At 39.6% G+C, this 23607-nt stretch overlaps 1 protein-coding gene across 18 annotated transcripts in view; it reads left to right on the top strand.

Moving 5' to 3' along the window:
- Nucleotides 1-23607, top strand: part of PKN2 (protein kinase N2) — a 128794-nt gene that overhangs the window by 73867 nt on the left and 31320 nt on the right. For 12 of the 18 annotated variants that reach the window (XR_014844850.1, XR_014844848.1, XR_014844852.1 and 9 more), the window contains 5 exons: nucleotides 4756-4873; nucleotides 5234-5379; nucleotides 5466-5679; nucleotides 17348-17533; nucleotides 18477-18586. Coding sequence is in view for 13 of the 18 variants with exons in the window: in XM_021090335.2 (XP_020945994.1) it covers nucleotides 4756-4873; nucleotides 5234-5379; nucleotides 5466-5679; nucleotides 17348-17533; nucleotides 18477-18586 (774 nt within the window). In the remaining 5 variants the exon portion in view is untranslated. The remainder of the gene's footprint in view (nucleotides 1-4755; nucleotides 4874-5233; nucleotides 5380-5465; nucleotides 5680-17347; nucleotides 17534-18476; nucleotides 18587-23607) is intronic. The other 6 variants (XR_014844851.1, XR_014844849.1, XM_021090337.2 and 3 more) reach the window with 1 other exon arrangement.

The raw sequence follows: 23607 nt of genomic DNA, 5'->3' as shown, positions 1-23607 counted from the left end.
AGTGGTCCAGGGTAAACGTGCTTCCTGCCTCTTGTAACAGCAATGAAAGCAAAGAAGACAGAATCAGGCAGTTTTGGCAGAATAAATATGTGGTCTCTGGATATGAGGAAGAAGAAAGAATCGAAGATGATTCTTGGATTGGTTATGTGCACAGACTGATGAATGGTGGTGTCCTTCACGACGATGGGGAGTTCATGAGGAGCAGATTTAGGGATAGGCATGATTAATGCCGCTTGGCAGTCCAGTCCTCTTCAGAGCTCTGGTTATGGGATTCTGTGTGATAAGATTACTACCCGAGAACGTGTTATATACCCAGAGGTGTCCTTTCAAAATGCACATCAGATATTTTCACACTCTTGTTCAAAATCCTCCAGTGACTTCCTAACAACTTTAGAACAAAATCCAGAGTTTTTAACTGCGATTGTGCACATTCACACACGATTTACCGCCCACCCCCCATCTTATTTTCTAAAACTCTCTGATTATACTCTAGCTTTATTGGCTTCTTTATCCAACAGGCAGAGCAAGCCCACTTTTACCTCAGGAGCTTTGCATTCACTGTCTCTGCCTGGATAGATCTTCTCCCAAGCGCTTGGATGGCTTTCTCACTTCATTACAGAATCTGCTCAGAAAACTACCACTTCACCAAGCCCTTCGTTGTCATCCTGTGTAAAATAATCCTGTTCACTGCATTACCACTCCCTGAAGTAATAATTTACACAATTGCTTATTTTCAACATTAGAATGTAAATCTCGTGGCTCTTAAGTACCTTTGGTTTTCAGAGTAATCTCTGAGGGTTTGATAAGACATATTCAAGATATGATTCCTGTTCATGGATTCAGATGACAAACCAAGCTACTTATTAATATCCAGGGTTCTTTTTAACCTCGAGCACTTTTTTTTTTTTTCTTTTTAAAAATGTTTCTAAGACTTTTCTTTCCCTCATTTGAAAGTACCTGTCTATCCAGGCCTCCTTTTCCTTTATCTTCCAAACTTGACACATTCCAATCTTATTTATATTAACAGCTCACAAAACCTTTTCTGGATTCCTCAGCTAAAATTGATAATCATCTTCCTTTGAATTTTTCTTTGACTACTTTTAAATTTTGATACATACAATAATTATCTGTATTCTTCAAACTCTAAGTTTTATAGGGTAGCATTCTACCTGATTAACTTTTGTATTTTTTACTAGATGTGACAACATTTACCTCATGCAAAGTAATCCATAAATACGTAGTGGAAAAATAAAGGTAATGATTGGCTTGTTTGTTTATTTACTTAATTATATTTTTGGCCACACCCTGGCATGCAGAAGTTCCTGGACCAGGGATCGACCCCACATTAAAGCAGCAACCAGAGCCATAACAGTGACAGTGCCGGATCTTCAACCCGTTGAACCACATGGGAACTCCAGTTTATTCATTTCCGCAAGCTGTCTGTATAGTGTAGTTTACCTGTTCCATTATTGCACTATGACTTGTAAAATAAGTTATTTTTGTAACATAAAATTAATTTGAAAATATTAAATGTATTATTTATTTATTTTGTTTTTGTCTTTTTGCCTTTTCCAGGGCCGCACCCACGGCATATGGAGGTTCCCAGGCTAGGGGTCTAATCAGAGCTAGAGCTGCCAAGCCTATGCCACAGCCACAGCAACGCAGTATCCAAGCCGCATCTGCAACCTACACCACAGCTCACGTCAACACCAGATCCTTAACCCACTGAGCAAGGCCAGGGATTGAACCCACAACCTCATGGTTCTTAGTCGGATTCGTTAACCACTGAGCCACGATGGGAACTTTTATTTTTATTTATAATTGTAAAATACTGTACATGTGAAATATAACCATTTGTAGAATGTAGAATGCTAATTACTATTAATAGCTAATTACTTTGTTAAGGTGAATCATATAAAATTGCTGTTTTTTTAATTCAAAATCAGTCACATGTTGGCATATTCATCTGGTTCAACCTATATGTGTAAAAATCCTCTCAAAGTCAGAGCATAAGGAGTTCCCGTCGTGGCACAGTGGTTAATGAATCTGACTAGGAACCATGAGGTTGCAGGTTTGATCCCTGGCCTCGCTCAGTGGGTTAAAGATCCGGCATTGCCGTGAGCCGTGGTGTATGTTGCAGACGCGGCTCGGATCCCGTGTTGCCGTGGCTCTAGTGTAGGCCGGTGGCTACAGCTCCGATTAGACCCCTAGTCTGGGAACTCCACATGTCGTGAGAGCAGCCCAATAAATGGCAAAAAGACAAAAAAAAAAAAAAAGTCGGAGCATAAAAGCAAGTATTTCTCTAATATATAAACCATTTCATATATTTGGATCTACCTTTTCTCTTGCCTTGAACATATGAGGTTCTCAGTAAGAAATATGTTGAATGCCTGAATGCATAAAACTGACAATAAAAGTTCATCGAGTGGTGGAAGGCATAAGATTGACATGTGGTAACTGTAAATTACCGTTGATAGGTCACATCCAATGTCAGTTTTAAAAGCCTTTATCATGCTTAAACATCTGTGCAGATCTTCCAGAAATCTGTGTGGAAAAAAAAATCACTTTTTAAAATGAAATGCAAATGCTTTTCTTTGCATGTTGAATTGAAATAGTTAAGAAAGATATTTCTAAAGAAGTTAAATGACAGAATTATTGTCTTTTCACACAGTAACAAAATAGGAAGTAGCTTAATTGAAAAGCATAGTATTATATAAATACTTAATATTTATACTTTTATATTAAAACTTCATTAAAGTAAGAATCATTATTTTTATTCCTCTAAAAGAATATTTAATGCCAGTCATGTACTAGGTGTATAATTTTAGTTTAATGCTTACAAAAGGTCTGTATTTTAGAGTGGTATCCTGTTTATATAATTTCTTCAAGAAACCTATTTGTCCTATTAAATTAGGAGTTTTGAAACACTGTTTTTTTTTTCCTCTTACTCTGATCTGGTCTCAAAGAAACAGAAAATTTATTTCAGATCTTCACTTTGTCTGATGTTCCTAATATTGGATAGCAGGAAGAATTAAGAAGTGTTTTCATTTTAAATTTGTAAAGTAAATAGGTCTGTTCATAAAAGTGCATATAATGAGTCATAGACAAAGACCAAATTCAAGCTTGAATCCGTAAAGCATAATTTAAAAAAAGTATTGTGTGTATATTTACACACTTCATATTGTAAATGGATATTTAAAGGACGTAGTAAACTAAGCCCAACTCCTTAATGTGAGATCTAAATATTTTATTTAATAAAGAATGAAATCTGACCAAAGTTCTTCCGTAAATGACTGACCTTGGGAGGATGAGAGAAAAGAAAAATTCATAAATTTGCTAACTGCCTTTTTCTCCACTATATAGTAACCTAGTTTGGTGTTTATCATGATATATTTCTGCTCACTTTTTTTTCCTTGCTCTGTTGTCTCTCCCATCACACATATCTTCATCCTCCCCTTTCTTCAATGTCATGGTATGTTGTGTGTGCGTTTGACGTGTCGAAATGATGCTGCACCTCTGATGCTTGTCTCGGTTCTAGTTTTGAGTCTCCTGGAAAAGATAGATTTGACTGTATGCTATTTTATTTCCAAATTAATACTGACTGCCTCAGTGAAAACAGTAGAGGCGCTTAAATAATATGCAAAAAAAATGGTCTTTCTTGTAAATAAGTGCTTCCTAACTTGATGCTTAGTTTTCCTTATTATTTCCTTTTTTGTGGATTGACGCCTTTGACAACTAAAATAAGTAGAAGATTACATTAACTTCGGTTACTTGTTTCATGAAACTTTTGAAGAATTCCTGTAGTAGTTTTCTGTGGCTGCTGTAATAAATTTTCATAAATTTAGTGGCTTAAAACAACACAAATTTATTATGTTATAGTTTGTTTACTTTTTGGCTACAGCTGCGGCATGTGGAAGTTCCTGGGCCAGGGATCAAACCTGAGCCACCACAGTGACAATGCCAAGTCCTTAACTGCTAAGCCACCAGGGGACTCCTTATGTTACAGTTTTATAATTGAGAAGCCTGGAATGGATTTCACATTTTGGAGGATGTAGGAGAAAATTCGTTTCCTTGTTCTTTGCAGCTTCTAGAGCCTGCCCGTATTTCTTGCTTAGGGCCCTCTTCCTCTGTCTTTGAAGCCAAAAGCAGTGGCTCCAGTTCTTCTCATGTGACCTCTTCTGCCTTCCTTTTCTACATTTAAGGACCCTTGCGATTATAGCCTTTGGCCCACCTGGAAAGTCCAGGATAATCTCTGTAGTTTAAGGTGATTAACACCCTTAATTCCATCTGCTGTCTTAATTCTCCTTTGACATGTAAGGCAACGTATTCACAAGGTTTTAGAGATGAGGATATGGACATCTTTGGATGAGGTGTTATTTTGCCCACCACAGTTTCTGAAACATGAAGTGTCTTGTGATTCAGTGTTACAGAAGCTAAACTGGGAAGTAGGACAGTAACATTGTTTCATTTAATTTAGGACCTTTCCTGACATCTCAAGACTTGAGGGAAGTTTATTCACTGTAATTTACTCCCTAACTTTTCAACTGATGGAGTTATTTTTCTTAGTTATCACCATGTCATCAGTTTGATGGCTTTTTAAAATAAATGTATCTGTAAGTATATATATTATAGTGCTTACAGTATTCTTTTGGCCCTGTTTTTCACTTGCTGATATCATTTGGTCTTATTTAGAAGTTATAAAAATGTTTTATTTGTCTGTTTATCTGCTTACCTTTTCAAACTTATTTTTAATAGGATCGGAAACTCCATGGCACAGCTCAGCAACTGCTCCAAGACAGCAAGACAAAAATAGAAGTGATACGAATGCAGATTCTTCAGGCAGTCCAGACCAATGAATTGGCTTTTGATAATGGTGATGGAACAGAGATAAATTGTCATTCTTATTATTAGGGGTATATATGGTACTAAATACACTTTATATAGGAAAGAAGCAGTGGTTCAAAATTAAGGAGGGGGAAGCATTATGTTGTGTGTGTGTGTGTTTTTTAAATCTTGAGTTCTTATCTATGAGTTCGGTAGCTAAAATGAGAGGTTCTGTGTTTTAACATTGTGTCTACTGAGAATTACTTCAGTGTTTATGACTTTCAGGGACTGTCAATGTTACAAGTTTTCATTTCTTTTTCTTGAATTTTAATCATTACATATTAGAAAGTTGATGGTTCAATTAAGTTTTGTTTTTTTTATTTTTTTTTGTTTTTTTGTCTCCCTCTAGCCAAACCTGTCATAAGTCCTCTTGAACTTCGAATGGAAGAATTAAGGCATCATTTTAGGATAGAGTTTGCAGTAGCAGAAGGTGCAAAGAACGTAATGAAATTACTTGGCTCAGGAAAAGTGACAGACAGAAAAGCACTTTCAGAAGTAATTTTAAATAAAAATTTTAACTTACTACATTATTCAAAGTATATGACTGTTTCAGTGACAACATTGTCTCTTTCCTGTTTAAGGCTCAAGCAAGATTTAATGAATCCAGTCAGAAGTTGGACCTTTTAAAGTACTCATTAGAGCAAAGGTTAAATGAGCTTCCCAAGAATCACCCTAAAAGCAGTGTTATTATTGAGGAGCTCTCCCTCGTTGCGTCGCCAACTCTGAGTCCACGTCAGAGTGTGATATCTGCACAGAACCAGTACAGTACACTCTCCAAACCAGCAGCACTAACAGGTGCGTAGCACACGTCCTCCTGAGTTTGTTTTTTTTTTTTTTTTGGTGGATTTTTTTATCTGTATTTGCTTCTGGTTTAATCAATGAATAAAAGTATATGTGCACAGATTTTTTAAGTGTTGTGGTAAGCTGTACATAACAAAACTTATTATTTTAGCCATTTTAAAACATGCACTTGAGAGGCGTTTAGTATATCCGCACTGCTGTGTAACTGTCACCACTCGTAGTTCCGGGGTGTTTCACCACCCCCGAAGGAGCCCAGTACCCGTGAAGCTGTCACTCCCCACGCTGCTTTTCCCTCAGTCCCTGGTAATCGTGCTTGGCTTCCAATCTCTCTATAGATTTGTCTCTTATAGGTGTTTCCTATGAATGAAATTATGTATTTTGTGGCGTTCTGTGTCTGGCTTCTTTCATTTTGTGTGCTGTTTTCAAGGTTCATTCTTTTTTTTTTTTTTTTTTTTTTTTTTGTCTTTTTGTCTTTTTTTTGTTGTTGTTGTTGTTGCTATTTCTTGGGCCGCTCCCGCGGCATATGGAGGTTCCCAGGCTAGGGGTTGAATCGAAGCTGTAACCACCGGCCTACGCCAGAGCCACAGCAACGCGGGATCCGAGCCGCGTCTGCAACCTACACCACAGCTCACGGCAACTCCGGATCGTCAACCCACTGAGCAAGGGCAGGGACCGAACCCGCAACCTCATGGTTCCTAGTCGGATTCGTTAACCACTGCGCCACGACGGGAACTCCAAGGTTCATTCTTAATGTAACATGTATCAATACTTGATTCCTTTATTTGGCTAAATAATATTCTGTTGTGTGGGTATGTATCAGATTTTATTTACCTGTCCATCAGTTGATGGACATTCAGGTTGTTTCCACCTTTGGACTGTTGTGCATAGTGTTTCTGTGAATATTTGTGTGCCAGTTTTTGTTTGAACACCTGTTTTCAACTATTCTGTGAATATACCTAGATGTATAATTACTAGGTCCTGTGGTAATTTTATCTTTATATTTTTGAGGGACCAACCATCAGACTTTTTTCCACAGTGGCCGTATCATTTTACATTCTAACAGCAAAGCATGACAGTTCCAATTTCTACACATCTTCACTAATGCTTGTTACTTTGCTTTTTTAAAAAAATTGTTATTGCCATCCTAGTAGATTTTTTTTTTTTTTTTTTTTTTTTTTGTCTTTTTAGGGCCGCCCCTCTGTCATATGGAGGTTCCCAGGCTAGGGGTCGAATTGGAGCTACAGCTGCTGGCCTACACCACAGCCACAGCAATGCCACATCCGAGCTGTGTCTTCGACCTACACCACAGGTCACGGGGATGCTGGATCCTTAACACAAGGCCAGGGATCGAATCTGCATCCTCATGGATGCTGGTCAGATTTCGTTTCCACTGAGCCATGACGGAAGCTCCCATAGTAGGTCCATTATTTAAAGTGAGGGAGTGAAGTCTCCAGCTGTTCTTATAGACTTGCCTATTTCTCCTTTCAATTACATGGATTTTTGCTTCATAACTTTTTGGGCTCTGTTGTCAAGTGCATATGTGTTTATATTTTTATAGCTTCTAAATGGATTGACTCTTTTATAAAAATATAATATTTATTTGTTGTAACAATTTTGGGTTTAAAGTATTTTGTCTGAGGAGTTCCCATTGTAGCTCATGGAAATGAATCTGACTAGTATCCATGAGGATGCAGGTTCAATCCCTGGCCTTGCTCAATGGGTTAAGGATCCAGCGTTGCTGTGAGCTGTGGTGTAGATTGCAGACAGGACTTGGATCTGGCGTTGCTGTGGCTTTGGTGTAGGCCAGCAGCTGTAGCTCCAGTTCGACCCCTAGGCTGGGAAGCTCTATATGCCATGGGTGGCCCTAAAAAGGCAAAATAAATAAATCAAATAAGTATCTTGTCTGATATTAATCTGGCCATCCTGACTGTCTTTTGGTTATTTTTTGCAATGAATATCTTTTGCTGTTCTTTTGCTTTCAATTGATTTGTGTCTTTGGGTCTAAAATGAGTCTATTTTTAGGCAGCATATAATTGGATAATGGTTTTGGTTATTTATTTTTTTAATCCATTCTGCCGCTACCTCTTTTCAACTTTTAACAGTTTAGTCCATATATGTTTAAGGAAATTACTGACAAGATGCACTGCAGTTCTGTTGCTGACTCCCCAGTTAAGTCACATTTCATAGGGTAATGGCATAGTCCCCCACAAGATGGCCCTCACTTCAGACATAAGCTGCAAGCTTGGGGGTTCCCACTCCTGCCTCAGACTCAGTGTTCCATAGAACAACTCACAGAACTCAGGAAAGCTCTAAATTTACAATTTCAGTGTCACTATAAAAGTTACAAATTCGGACCAGTCAGAAGAGACACGTGAGGAAAGATCTGGCAGGATACCGCATATAAAGTTTCCTTGTTCTCAGCATGCATCATCCTCTCAGTACAGCAGTTTCTGTCCCCAGCCAGGAATCTCACTTTAGCTGTGAGTATTCATTTTTTCTCTTGTGGCTTTATTCCATAGGAGTGATTGAATGAATCACTGGCCATTCAATTGAAATCACTCTCCAGTCTGCCAACCCCTTTCTGAACGACAGGAGGTCAGGCTCATGTGTGGCTCAAAGCGCTAGTTTTCTACCCATGCAGTTGGTCTTTGTGGTGTAGCCAGCCCCAGACCTGGAACTGTAGGGGCCTAACACGGGTCACTTTGTTAACACAGGTCACAGCGGTCTGAGGAGTCGGCCATGATACTGCTCTTTCTGGGGAAATTACACAGGTTTAGAAGCTCTCTCCTGGGAACTAGGAGAGAAACACCAGCCAAATTCATTATTATTACAATTAAAAGGCTTACTTCTAAGTAAGTAAGCTATTTTGCTATTTGGTACGCCATTGCTAAAATAGCATTTTGCTATTTGTTTTCTGTAAATTTTAATCTTTTTTCTCCTGAATTCTTTTGCTTTCTTTTGTGTTTGGTTGAATTTTTCTAGTTTACCTTTTTGAGTCTCTCTTTGTTTCTTTTTCTGTATATTTTTTAATTGCTTTCTTAGTGGTAACCCTGGTGATTAGTTAACATCCTAAATTTAAAACAATCTTGCTTAAACTGATACCAGCTTATCTTCAATAGCCTGCAAAAAACTGCTCCTATACAGCTATACCTCCTAATATATACATATTTTATAGTTAACCTGCTTTTATTTATATTTTCTGATTTTTCACAGCCCCTATACTTTTTTTTTAAATTGGTCTTACCCGTAGCATATGGAAGTACCTGGGCCAGGGATTGTATCCAAGTTGCAAGCAATGCCAGATCCTTTAACCCACTGCACCAGGCTGGGGATTAAACCTGTTCCTCCACAGCGACCAGAGCCACCGCAGTTGGAGTCTTAACCCACACTGCGCCACATCAGGAAGTCCCCCATCTTTATATTTTTGTTGACATGGATTATGTCTTCAAACATTGTGCGCCCATTAGCAGATTGTATTATATATTAGATTATAATTACTGTTTTGTGTTTATCTTTTAAATCAGAAAGGAAAGAAAGAGTTACAAACCAAAAATACAGCAATACTGGCTTTTTTATTTACCTGTGTAGTTTTACTAGTGTTCTTTTTTCTATGATTTCAAGTTACTGTGGTGTCCTTTCATTTCAAAGTGGATGACTTATTTTTAGCATTTCTTCTGGGATAAACTCCCTTAACTTTTGTTGATCTAGGAATCTCATGTTCTTCATTTTTGTCCAATTATATGCTGCCTAAAAGAGACTTAATTTCTTCATTTTTGAAGGACATTTTTTTTGCATATATAGAATTCCTGGTTGACAAGCTTTTTTCTTTCATCATTTAAAAAATATCATCCCAGTCCCTTCTGGCCTTTATGGTTTCTGAGGAAAAATCAACTTTTAATCTTACCGAGGATATTTTGTAAGTATTGAGTTGCTTCTCTTTTGCACTTTCAAGATTACCCTTTTTGGTTTTTCACAATTTGATTATAATGCATCCCAGAATAGTAATCTCTTTTGAATTTATTCTACTTGGATTCTTTGAGCTCTACATATGTAGATTCATGTAGTTCATCAAATTTGGGAAGTTTTCTGCCATTATTCCTTCATAGATTGCTTCTGCCATGTTCCCTCTTCTCCCCTTCTGAGACTCCCATAATGTGTATATGTGTATTCTTTATGGCGTCCCTGAAGTTGCTTAGTGTCTCTCTCCCTGAAGACAAACATTAATTGATGTACAGAGGCATTTCAGAGGCACAGAGGCAAAGATGCAAACACTAAAACAAGCTTGAGCTTTCATGAGCATCACACATTACAAAGGGGAGTCTTCCCACCAGCAAGCTCCCATGAGCCTCTTCACAAAACATGAATCATATTTCTCTGGTTTCAGCTGCCAAGATCTCTTCAAAAACCTGGCTTTCTTAATTTAACATTATGAAACCAAGTGTCAAAATGGTTGGGCCAGTTGCAGACCATCTTTAATTCTGTCAAGTTTTACCTACCTTTTTTTCCTCTGTCTTGTCTCATTTTTAATTAGTAGCAGACAACATTTGGTTTTATGTCTTACCCAACAGCTGACCCTTTTATCATTATAAAATTCCCTTTTATCTCTGAGAATAAACTTACAATTTACTTTATCTGACTAGTAGAGCCATACTATCTTTCTTATGCCTAAGGTAACCTAATAAATTTGTCCTTTTGTTTTCAACCTGTTTGTCCTTACAGTTCTATTTTGCATGAAATAGTTTGTTACCATATAGGTGTCTCTTTCCTTTTGATCTAACCTGAAAATCTATTTGAAGCTGTTGGTCTTAAATGTTTTACTAGCTCAATTTATATACATAAACTGCACGTATTTGATGTGTACAGTTTGATAACTTTTGACATATCAACCCTCAAAAGTTTCTGTTTTACCCTTTAGAAAACTGTCCTTTTAATATTATTATTTGATCTGTATTTAATTCTGCATTCTTGGTGTTTGAACAGCATTTCCTCTTTTTCCTCGGTTCATTTTCTGTGCTGTGTAGTAATTGATGGAGCAGATGCTTCTCTTGGTCCCTTTCATGCCCTGTGACAGTGTTTCAGTTGAGCCTATGTGTGTGCTTGTTGCTTCCTTCAGAGAACCAAGGATGCACAGTGAAGTTACTACCGTCTGTGATCTCAATATGCTCTTCTGCTTCTAAATCAGTTAAGAATTTTATGAAGAAATATTTGCAGATTCTTCCACTTCACCCTTTTGTATCCTTGTTGTAATGTATTTTACTTCTATCTGTGTTTTAAAAACCTGCAGGTGGAGTTCCCATCATGGCTCAGCAGTAGCAAACCCAACTAGTATCCATGAGGACACAGGTTTGATCCCTGGCCTCGCTCAGTGGGTTAAGGATCCAGTGTTGCTGTGAACTGTGGTGTAGGTCGCAGATATGGATTGGATCCAGCGTTGCTGTGGCTGTGGTTTAAACCCACTGCTGCAGCGCCGATTTGCCCCTAGCCTGGGAACACATCTTCTTATCGTGTTTTTTGAAAAATTAAAACTGAATTTAAAGAGGACTTTGCCATCTGTCTGTGTGTAATCTTAACCCCTGGCACAGGATACTTCATACATTCAGCACATCCTTGGTAAATAGTATTTGATACTAAGGCAGTATCAAATACTGTACTTACTCTGTTAGGTTTCACCATCTTATGGCTGAACCTTGTTTTTTTTTTGTTGTTGTTGTTGTTTGATTTTTGCTTTCCGGGGCTATACCTGTGGCATATGAAAGTTCCCAGGCTAGGGGTCAAATCAGAGCTGCAGCTGCTGGCTTACACAGCCACAGGAAATAGGGATCCGAGCCAAGTCTGTGACCTGCTCCACAGCTCGTGGCGACACCAGATCCCGACCCACGAGCTAGGCCGGGGATTGAACGTGCATCCTCATGGATACTAGTTGGATTCATTTCCGCTGCAGCAGAACAGGAACTGTCTGAACATATTTTTAATAGTCCAGAATTTCTGAATGATTCATTGACTAAAATATGGTTGCGAAATATTTAGAAATTAACAGTATTTTTTAAAAAGTAATAAAGCCACATTTTAGAAAATCAGCTGATATGACTGGAAATTACTTTCCTTTTCTATCCTGTTTGGCGCCTCTTCCCAACTCTTTAGCCTCTTTCAGTTTGTTCCCTTATTGAACTCTACTTGGCGATGTAAATCCCACCAGTCTAAAAAGAAGTATTTTATAATTCTTAAGATTTTTTAAAATTCCTTTAAGTTTCTCCCGGACCTTAAACTAACTATGGCGTTAACTAGGAGGAGAAATGGTAGTGGCGCTGTGAAGGATTAGAGCATGATGAGGGATTTGGAGTATTGACCATTCGTAGTTGTTATTGCTTTTGCCGTTATTTGTGGTTTACCTCATTTATACTCTAGTTGCTTTTGTGGTTGTATGATTATAATCCTGAAATTTGCAAATTGCTTTGATATAAAGTATAATTAATTTTTTTACAGTTATCCATTTACCAGTCTGACACTTAATTTTTTATGTCATTTCCTTTTTTAAAGTAGAATTGATTTACAATGTTTCTTCAATTTCTCTTGTATAGCAAAGTGACCCAGTCGCACACAGTTCCCCTGTGCTGTACAGCAGGGCCCCGTTGCCCATCCATCGTAAACATAACAGTTTGCGTCCAAAAACCCCGAACTGCTCGTCCATCCCACTGCCTTCGCCCTCCCCCCGGGAATCACAAGTCTGCTCTCCTTGGCCATGATTTGTTTCTGTTTTGTAAACAGGATCATCTGTGTCATATTTTAGGTTCCACAAATTAGTGCTATCATGTGGTATTTATCTTTTTCTTTCTGGTTTACTGAGTATGAAAATTTCTAGTTCCATCCATGTTGCTGCAAATGGCATTAGTTTATCTTTTTATGGCTGAGTAGTATTCCATTGTGTATATATGTGCCACATCTTCGTAATCCATTCATTAGGAATGTCGATGGACATTTAGGTTGTTTCCATGTCTTGGCGATTGTGAGTAGCACTAGGATGAATATATGGGTGCATGTGTATCTTTTTCAAGGAAAGTTTTGTCTGGATACATGGCCAGGCGTGGGATTGCTGGATCATATGGTAGCTCTATATTCAGTTTTCTGAGTTACCTCCACACTGTTTTTCATTGTGGTTGTACCAATTGACATTCCCACCAACAGTCAAAGAGAGTATCCTTTCTCCACACCCTCTCCAGCATTTGTGATTTGTTGGCTTGTTAATGGTGGCCGTTCTGACTGGTGTGAGGTGATGCCTCACTGTACTTTCAATTTGCATTTCTCTAATAATCAGTGATGTTGAGCATTTTTTCATGTGTCTGTTGGCCATCCAAAAGTATAATTGAATTTTTTCGTCTAAGTTTTGAAACATTGGTGAGCTTTTATAAAAGATGTCCTCAGAATTTTTTCTTAAGAAGTTACTCAGTTGTACTAAGATGAAATACTGACTTAGTAAAATTGATATAAGACGGTTTTTCCAGAAACCAAAAATAAATAAAAAACATTTACTTATTCTGATAGAATTTATAGCTGCTGCTTGCGAGTACAAACATTTACTTCTTGGATATGCTTGTTTTTTTTAAATTTCATGTTATGGATTATAAAAGTAAAAAAATGTAATTTTAAGCTGTTTCTTATGTGGTTATGTACAGTTGCAGTGGTGTCACCTCATAAAAGAAAGAAACTTCTAGATGTAATGAAGATCGTAGGTCCCTCCAGGTTTTTCTGAAATGAAAGCAGGTGTTGAACGTTGTCATCTCCTGATACCCTGAAATTACTGCCGTATTTACTAAGCTACCGGGGTTTAAAGTAGTCGCCAGATGTTTTCAGTTTTCCAGGATGACGTTTACATCTGAGCATTTGTAGTGGAAATGACCGAAGTTTGCCAGCTTAACAGTAAAAAAACCAAAACGCAGACACAGGTTGTTTCTTTTGAACTAGAATTAAAAATGATAGCCATTACACTTGACTGCTTTAATATTTTACAGTGAGGTAAGACCGCAACCTAACCAAGCATAAGGTGAAGTTTCCTCTCATGCTTAACATGTCTGTTGAATAGTTGACGCTGTGGTTTTATGATTTTTAGTAAATATATATAGTTGAGCCACCATTATCAACATCCAGTCTTTTAAATAGTTTTATAGCGTATATTTAGAGTTTGTAATTTGAGAAGTTTTGTCGTCTATTTCAAGTCATGAGACCATCACCATAATCAAGACAGTTATACCCATCACCCCAGAAGGAGACTCACACGTCTCTAGCTAATTGCTCTTTCCTGCTTTTCTCATCCTTTCCTCCCCACACCTGTCCCCAGGCAATCACTAGCCTGTTTCTGTCACTAGGTATTAGCTTGCAGTTTGTAGAATTTTATATAAATGGAATCATACAGTGTATACTCATTGTTGGCGGTGGGGGTGGGATCTGGCCTTTTTCACTCTGAGTAAATCTTTTGGTACTAATCTGTGTTGTGTGTATGAGTAAGGTCCTTCCTGTTTATCAGTAGTAGTGTTCATTGGTGTGAATATACCGTATTTGTTTATCCGTGCACCTGTGATTGGTATTAGGGTTGTTTCCATTTGTACTTGTTTCAGATACAGCTGCTAAAGTTCCAGCTGTGGCGCAATGGGAACGGTGGCTTCTCTGCAGCACCAGGGTGAAGGTTCAGTCCCTAGCCCCACACAGTGGGTTAAAGGATCCCACATTGCCGTGGCTGCGGTTTAGGTCACAGCTGTGGCTCAGATCCCACCCCTGGCCCGGGTCCTCAGTATGCTGTGGGGCAGCAGAGGGAGGGACTGCTAATAACATCTTTATGTAGTTTTTGTGTAAACGTAGATTTCGCTTCACTGGGATAAATTCCTAGGAGTGGTGTAGCTGAATCATGTGGTAGTCTGCTGATGATGGTTTTTTTTTGTTTTTGTTTTTGGTTTTTTTTGGCTTTTTCTCTTTTTAGGGCCGCACCCGTGGCATATGGAGGTTCCCAGGCTAGGGGTCTAATTGGAGCTGCAACTGCCGGCCTACACCACAGCCACAGCAACACAGGATCTGAGCTGCGTCTGCAACCTACACCACTGCTCATGGCAACGCCGGATCCTTAACCCACTGAGCGAGGCCAGGGATCAAACCCGCAACCTCATGGTTCCTAGTCGGATTCGTTAACCACTGCGCCACGACGGGAACTCCTCAGTCATTATTTTTTTAACTGTGTTTTCTCCTCCGTATCCTGCTTTTCATCAGAGACTTCAGGTACACATGCATTAGGCCACTGGAAGTTAACCTCCCAGTTTACACATGCACTGTTCTTTTATTTTCCCTCCACGTCCTTCCTGTCTTCAATTTTCCGTCATGTCTTTTGCTGAAACTTCAAATTCGCCAGCCTGTCTTTGGAGACACGTGATGTGCAGGTTCATCTCTGCCGGTGTGGTTTTCATCCCTAAGAGTATGTTTTGGATCCTTCTCATTTCTTCGGTGTCTCTATCCAGCGTTTGGAACAGTTGGGAGATACTTACAACAATTCTGTGAATGTCTGCTAATCCTAATGACATTTACATCAGTTTTGTATTGGTTTTCATTTTATTTTTTTAATGGGTCCTACTTTTCTCTTTATTTGCTTGCCTGGTGTGCTAGGCAGAGCATGAAGACTGACTACCAGAATCCCTCCCTGTGAACACAATGGGCCATGACTTCTGTGGTGATACGATGCTGCATGGCAAAGGGGATTTTTACCTAGGTGCTCAAGGATGCTCATCCGTTGACTCTGAGTTAACATAGGGACAGTTATCTGGCCAGCTTGTATCATCCTGTGAGCCCCTGAAAAGCAGAGAATTGTCTCTGGCCAGAGGCAGCAGGGGAGTCACAGATGAGTCACAAAAAGGATTTCATGTGCCGTTGGCTTAGAGACAGAGGGGTCATATGACGAGGAATGCAGGTTGCCTCTAGAGCTTGAAAACAGCTCCTGATGTCAGGCAGCAAGGAAATAGGAGTCTCGTTTTTATGGCTGCAAGAAACTGGGTCCCCCCAATAACTTGAATGAACGTAGAAGCAGGTTTTTCTTCACAACTTCCGGGTAAGTGCCTTGCCTGGCAGACACAGTGATTTCAGCCTTATGAGACGTTAAGCGGGCCAGCCCACCCAGAGTCTGACCTACAGAAGGGTTTGTAATGAGCAGGTGTGGGTTCAGCCCCCGTTTACGATAATCAGTCATGCAGCCGATGGAAAACAAATACACCGGGTCATCTTGGATTAAATGCCAGACGTTTTGAATTTTAGCTTGTTAGGTGCTGGGTTTTTTGTTTTAGTCCTACAAATGTTAAAAATATTTTTGAGCTTTGTTCTAGGTCATAGTTACTTAGAAATAGTTTGGTCTTTGGGGTAATGCTTTTGAAGGTTGTTGCCCGGGACTGGAGCCCTGTGTGGTCTAAGGTACTTACTCTCCCCCGAGGCATGACTGACTCTTTGGTCTGGGGAACCGTGTATCCATCTCGGGAGTCCCGTGTCGGGCGGCTCTCTTTTCTTCCTCTCCTCTGCCTGTGGGGTCCAGCCACCTCCGTCAGTTCCGTCTCCGTGTTCCGGGTTCTGTCTCCCCAGCCCAGACCTTGCCTCCGCCTCCCTGCCCTGTCCCGGGTTCTCCGGGCAGCAGGCCGTCTTGGGCTTTTCACTCAGGGACCACTGCTCTTCTTGCCTGATGGCCAGGGTCTTTAACACTGATTTTTTTTGGTTTTTTGTCTAATTTTTTTTTTTTGAGTTGTTTTGAGTTGAGAATAGACTTTTCTACTTTGTTAAAAGTCCTTTTGTTACTTTTAAATAATTAAAAACTTTAAATAATACTAAGTTTTAATTATTTATGTTTAATGAGACAGCTTTTGCCAGGCAATACTTTTCCTAAAATGTTACGCTCTGTGCAGTGCCTACAGTTTTAATCCTGAAGCACTGTTTAAAAATTTTAGTGCATGAAGTCTAGCCCAAATGGTGACAAAGCCTTATCTCCAGACGGCCGAGCTCACCGTTACTTGTGTTCATTTGAACACCTTTAGCATGTCTTTGCCTATGGGAACTGCAGTTATTTCATGCTTAGATAATTACTGCCCATAATGGTCGGACTAACTAAACCATTAAAAGGGAAAAATGTTACTTTACATCTCAAATTCAAGAGAAATCCACCTATTTATGAAAAAAAAAAAAAACCTGTGAAGTCCTTTTCTATGTTAACTATATAACTACTAAACATAGCTGTTCTTTACAGATTTCCTTGTTTCTAATTTCTGTTTAGTAGACGTATTATTTAGCTTTATAGTTGGCCTCCCATGTGTTTTATCCACATAATTCTATAATTCTTCCATGTAATTATAGAAATGGGTATTCACATACACAAGGGGTTTTTGTACCTTGTTCTATACCCCACAGACAGCTTTTGGGAGGTGCTGTTCTTTCTACAAAATGTTTTGTGGTTGTCTCAGTTGAGAGTTTCTAATAGGCTTCTCTAAAGAAAACAGGAAAGATGATAGTTACCTCAAAGACCCTCTGGGGAAGAGATTTTGTTCTTGTAGCAGAAGTTTCTGCCCACCCCCATTTCTAAATCGTTAACAGAGACACAGTTGTTTGTGTTGAGAATTGATGTTTTCTTATTTGGTATTTGTTTATGTTTCAGGTACTTTGGAAGTTCGTCTCATGGGCTGTCAAGATATCCTAGAGAATGTTCCTGGACGGTCAAAAGCAGCATCGGTTGCACTACCTGGCTGGAGTCCAAGTGAAACCAGATCATCTTTCATGAGCAGAACAAGTAAAAGTAAAAGCGGAAGTAGCCGAAATCTCCTAAAAACTGATGACTTGTCCAGTTCAGTAATCAGATTTTTTTAAACAATCATATAAGAAATCACAGGGCAGAGCAGTGGGGACAGAGAAGAGTGAGAAGAGTCAGAGTGGGACAGCAAACTTATAATTTCCACAATTTAAAGTATGAAAAGCTATAGTGACAGGAAAATTAAAAAGGCAGCAAAAGCTTACCTTACTGAATATATGTTAGAAAATGAAAGACATGTAGTGCTGATTCTGGGCATAATGAAGCACTGACGTCACACTTTAGGTCCAACTCTGGGTCCTTTCTTGGTTCCTTTGATGGCATGATGCTACGTCTAAACCAACATTGGAGTTTTGATACCTAACTACTGAATGCAGCGTGTTTATGAGGGTTGTAGCCTCGTGTCCCAGAAGCAAGGCAGGATGGAGGGATGGGTAAAGGTGGTGAGAGTAAGATGCACTTTTCACGCGTGTGACGTGAATGTGTGACTGGAGGGAAGGCAGGTGACCCTTCAGAGCAGCGCAGCGTGTGGGGCGAGTGTGTCTGTGCTTTCCTGTGTGTAGAGAGACGACTAGGGAAAATGTGAAAATAAGAATGGCTTAAGGGAACAGCCTTTATAAATAGCAAACGTAGAGGGAGAAAAAGTGGGCGATTGCTGTTGTGTGTACACACAACACACACACGCGCACACACACGTCAGGCAACTACTGTCACCTTCTAGCCCTTTCAGTGACATTCGAATAGCAGTGAAACATAGCAGTGACTGTTTGTGTTCTTGTGAAATGCAGGGGATAACTTGGGAGGGTCTAGTGGGAGTGTGTGTATATGTAAAACTAGCCATTTTTGATTCAGAAGCTTCGGTAGGGAGTAAGAAGAGCCTTACTTTCAGAGGATCGTTAAGACTGTTGATATTAAACGGTGGCACTGCTATTTTGGAGGTCTTAAAGTGCTTAAGCAAGTTTATGAATTGTAATTCCAGACGATGTGTGTGCGGTTTTGAAGCTAGATAATACTGTGGTTGGTCAAACTAGCTGGAAACCCATTTCCAATCAGTCGTGGGACCAGAAGTTTACACTGGAGCTAGACAGGGTAAGATGAGAAACTTTTTACTTGAATTTTCCTTATAGTTATAATTCATTTTTAATGTAAGCGTTGTATTTTAGAAGCCTTTGATAGGTTTCATTCTTAACAGAATACAAGAAGAACCTAGGTATTTTAGAAATGTCTCATCTGATGAGGTATACAGAAGTCTACCTTATCAGCTTGCTGCCGAGGCTTTCGTTTGTACAGTGATTTGAAAAGTGTCCCTTGTATTAACACGAAGGATCGACATCCAGGTGAGATCTGCTCCTGAAATATGCGTCTCATTTTAGTGTGCTCTCTAACCACTGTGAAATCTTCTGACTCACCATTTGTAGGTGATATTGTTAAAGCTGCATTTGAAGTGAGCGATTGTGCTCTCAGCCATTCTCATGGGTCTCAGTGGCCTTCGTGAATAGCGTGCGTGGCTAGAATGCAATCTGTGGTGGGAATCAGCGTGTCCACAGGAGATTCAAGTCCACGATGATGCCTTTATTATTCGGATCCCCATCTGTTCACTGGGGTGTGGGAGGAAAATATTAGACTTATAACTTTGTCCAAGAAATAAAAAACATATTAAGGTTTTTGTCATTTAGTATTCAGATTGAGAGTACCTATGTCATTTTAAAAATTACGTATTAGTGAAAGAAGATCGATAGTGCTTAATGACATTGTGAGGTGGCAGTTACGACTCTAGCTTCTCCTTTGAAAATCTTTCTTTCAGAAGTTCCCCTGTGGCACAGCGGCTTGAGGATCTGGCGTTGCCACAGTTGCGCAGGTTGCAGCTGTGGTGCACGTCTGATCCCTGGCCCAGGAACTTCCACGTGCCACAGCCAAAAACATCTTTCTTCCAGTTGATTTTTCCTGCTTCATCTTCATCGCCAGTGTCTTAACTGAGCATCGTCATCGCTGCTTTTGCTTCAAGTACTGTTTTTGCCACTTAAATGTTAAACATGCTTGCACAAAATACTTAACTTTTTATGTATACTGTCTCCTTATCTTCAGTAACATCTGCCTTACTGAAATGTGTGAGGGTTAAATCCATGTAAAAATCTTAGGCTGGTAGTAAGAACTCAATTAACGTTGGCTTTTTTTACTAGGGTAATTTACTAACTAATCTACGTGTGTGTGAGTACCAGACTGAGAGGCAAAGAATAGTACTTTCTTTCATTCTTTGGTTTAGGATCATTCGTTTTATTCATTATAAATTATTGTGAAATTACTCATTCATTTCATGAACAAATATTCATTGATACGTACTGTGTCCCAGGCACTTCCAGAAGTTAGATTAGCAACTGCCAGTGTCAACAAGGTCTCTCAAAATGCCTCCAGGAACTTAGGCCTCAGCGGCTTCTTCATACATATCTGATTGCTTGCGGGCTTTTATCATTACATCTGAAGATGTGTATGATTTCATTTTAAAAGATATTGAGGACTCTGACCTACTTGGCTAAGGTATTTGTACTTGTTGGTAGAGAGACAATAATGGAAAAGCTGATCTTGAGATTTGTTCCTGCTGTGTAGCCCTGGGAACTATGTCTGGTCACTTCTGATGGAGCCTGATAATGTGCGAAAAAAGAATGTGTACGTGTATGTGTAACTGGGTCAGCTTGCTGTGCAGCAGAAAATCGACAGAACACTGTAAACCAGCTATAATGGAAAAAATAAAAATCATTATAAAAAAGAGATTTGTATGAAGAATGAGTTTGAGGGAATAGAGACTAAAGGCAAATAAATTGGCAGGAGGGTACCACTGCCGCAACTGTAAGATGAAGAGAGCTTGGAGTAAAATGTTGCCGTTGGAACGGGAAGAGATACGTGTAGGAATTGCTGTCGTGGAATCTTAAGCTTAATAATCACAGTTGTCCGTTCTGTGCCAAGCACCGTTGTGGATTCTGGCGATGGTTGATCATAGTAGCCAAAGTCCTTATCTCTACAGTCCACATATTCTCACGAAGGAAGAGAAATGGTAAACAGGTTTTTGTTTTGTTTTTTTAATCTGCGAGTGCAGTGAAGGAACTAAATAGGGCGGTGTAACGAGGGCGGGGGCTCCTTTAGGTAGAGGACATAATTAGGAAGAGTGTCCTTGAAGAGGCTACCTATGACTTGAGACCTGATGGATAGAAAATTGCCAGACCCAGGTAAGAGTGCTCTTGCAAAGGAGGAAAAAGCATACGGTGTCTTGAGGTAGAGAAAGCTTGATGTGGGGTAAGAATAAAAACTGTGAAACAGAGCAGTGTGCAGAAGCGAAATAGATTAGGTGGGTGTCATACTACCAGGGTTTTTATAGTCTACAAATTAGAAGATGATTGAAGGGCTTTTAACAGGGGGCTGGCATCATCCGATATAGATGATCTCATAGAAAATAAGCTAATAAAAGAGTTACTAGCCTGTAATGGGAAAGCGTTTGTAAAGAAAAAAAGCGAAGGTCTAACAATCAAGTCTTAAGCAGTTTCCCAAAGATAGGAGGAGAAAGAAGGTTGCCAAAGAGAAATAGAAAACTCTGGGTTGGATCAGCTCATGCCCTAGATCAAATCATAACCTTGTAAAAGCTTATCCAGTGAAGAATTGCTGGAATGGTGAGATGATGAAAATCCCCTCACATGTGGACAGATGAAGGAAAATGGAATTAGAGGTCTAGAAAAGAATAGGTTTTTTTTTTTTTTATTTTTATTTTTTTAAGGCCTGCGCCTGTGGCATATGGAAGTTCCTAGGCTAGGGGTCCAATCAGAGCTGCAGCTGCCAGCCGACACCACAGCCACAGCAATGCTGGAGTTGAGCCGTGTCTGCACCCTATACCACAGCTCACAGCAACACCAGATCCTTAACCCATTAAGCGAGGCCAGGGATCAAACCACATCCTCGTGGACACTAGTCGGGTTTGTAACCCACTGAGCCACAACAGGAACTCCAATTAAGGAATAGATTTAACAAAGATTTGGTAACTGTCTCTAGAGGTAAAAGGAACATGTGGAAAAGTGATTAAACTGGGGATAGCAATGAGATTTCCACTTGTATGTGTTGACTCTCATGGGTTGGTAGTAACTTTCTGGAGCTCAGTCCTAAGGTTTACTGGATGGGTCCTTGTTTTCAGAGAATGTCATGCTGATTAAGTAGCCATGTTTGCCAGAAGCATGGAAAGGGGGCAGCTTGTGCCTTCTGTCCTTGGATTTGACTGTATACTTCTGTACGTGTGCAGGACAAAACAAAAAGTCAGTGATGGCAGATTTCATTTCAGTACAAAGAACGCTGTTAAAAAATGAACATACCTGCTACAGAAAGTGGTACTCCCTCAATAAAGTGGAATGAGCAACTTAGAAGAGAGCTTGTAAGGAAATTTTTTTTTTTTTTTTTTTTTTTTTTTTTTTTGGTCTTTTTGCCTTTTCCAGGGCCGCTCCCACGGCATATGGAGGTTCCCAGGCCAGGGGTCGAATCGGAGCTGTAGCCACTGGCCTGCGCCAGAGCCACAGCAATGCGGGATCCAAGCCGAGTCTGCGTCCTACACCATAACTCACAGGAACACTGGATCCTTAACCTACTAAGCAAGGGCAGGAACCGAACCCGTAACCTCATGGTTCCTAGTTGGATTCGTTAACCACTGCGCCACGGGGGGAACTCCGGGAATTCTTGTGTCAATAAAAGATTACACTTCTATTTTTTCAACTCTAATATTTTCTGGTTTTCAACTCTTAATATTTACTAGGAGAACTAGCATTTTTACATGGTATAAACTAGTTGTTTAACTAAATAGATGAATATAATTCACTCAGGCCCACCACAGAGAGGAACACACACAGTTAAGGCTGTCAGTGTATATAGTTACTGTTTTCATGTCTTGTTATGCTTGCATCTTCCTTCTAAACTGTTTGAATACTTGTAAGTATTTATGACTACAAAATGTTTCCGTTTCCATTCATTCTTGATATAATAGGTTTGCTCTAACATTGGCCTTGAAGTCAGACAAACCAGGTTCATTGTCTGTTTACTTATTAGCTTGCTTTCTTTCTGTCTTTTTTTTTTTTTTTTTTTTTTTTTGGTCTTTTTGCCTTTTCTAGGGCTGCTCTTGTGGCATATGGAGGTTCCCAGGCTAGGGGTCGAATCAGAGCTGTTGCTTCCGGCCTTCGCCACAGCCACAGCAACTAGGGATCCAAGCCGCGTCTACAACCTACCCCACAGCTCACGGCAATGCCAGATCCTTAACCCACTGAACAAGGCCAGGAACTGAACCTGTAACCTCATGGTTCCTAGTCGGATTCGTTAACCACTGAGCCACGATGGGAACTCCTTATTAGCTGCTTGATGGTAGATAAGTTATATAACCTGACTCCTGGGCATTTGTTTCCCCATCTCTAATATGGGGATAAGATAGAATCCTTACAGGACTATTAGGAAGAAGTTCTGATGTAGTGTATAAAAAATGCCTTGTGTAACCTGCCACTTTTAGCTGCTCAGTGACATTAGTTCTTTCTTTAGCCCAGGCTTTGATGTGTGGCTGTGAATTTGAGTGTAATGGAAGAGCCTGGTAAGTAATGGGAAATTAAGTGGTTGAATGTCATTGCTTTTCATTTCAGAGCCTATTTAAAGTAGTTACAGGATTTTGATGAGTGATACAATCAAAATGAAACCTAAGGAAGAGGTTTGTTGTTAGAGGGACAATGGCTAGTTAGAAGATTTCTCTTGTAGCCAGGTTATCGGGTTAGAATTTTATGTTTAAAATAGAATCTAAAAGTAGTTAAGCCATCATTTTATAGGTTAGGAAACTGAGAACCAGAGTGATCACATATAAATAAATTTCACAGTTGGTACTAGACCCTGACGGCCCCTCAGAATGGATGCCCTTTCCTCTGTGGTAATTTATATGAGATAGTAACAGGGGCAGACACACACCGGAAGGTGGTGAAAATGTGGTAAAGAGAAACTAATGGAGCATTACCCAAAGGACAAGCTTAGAAAACCAGGAAGACTGGTAACTGCTGATTGGCTCTTCTTTGCTTGCAGGTGTAATCCTTCCCTAAAATTGTTTTTCTTCT

Source organism: Sus scrofa, chromosome 4 (genome assembly GCF_054392235.1).
Source record: "Sus scrofa isolate SSC_HxYL_T2T_F1_AM1 chromosome 4, Sscrofa_HxYL_maternal_Yorkshire_Landrace_v2.0, whole genome shotgun sequence".
In the NCBI taxonomy this organism is placed as follows: Eukaryota; Metazoa; Chordata; class Mammalia; order Artiodactyla; family Suidae; genus Sus; species Sus scrofa.
The sequence above is the reverse complement of the archived record's forward strand: the minus strand, read 5'-3'. Positions and strand labels throughout refer to the sequence as shown.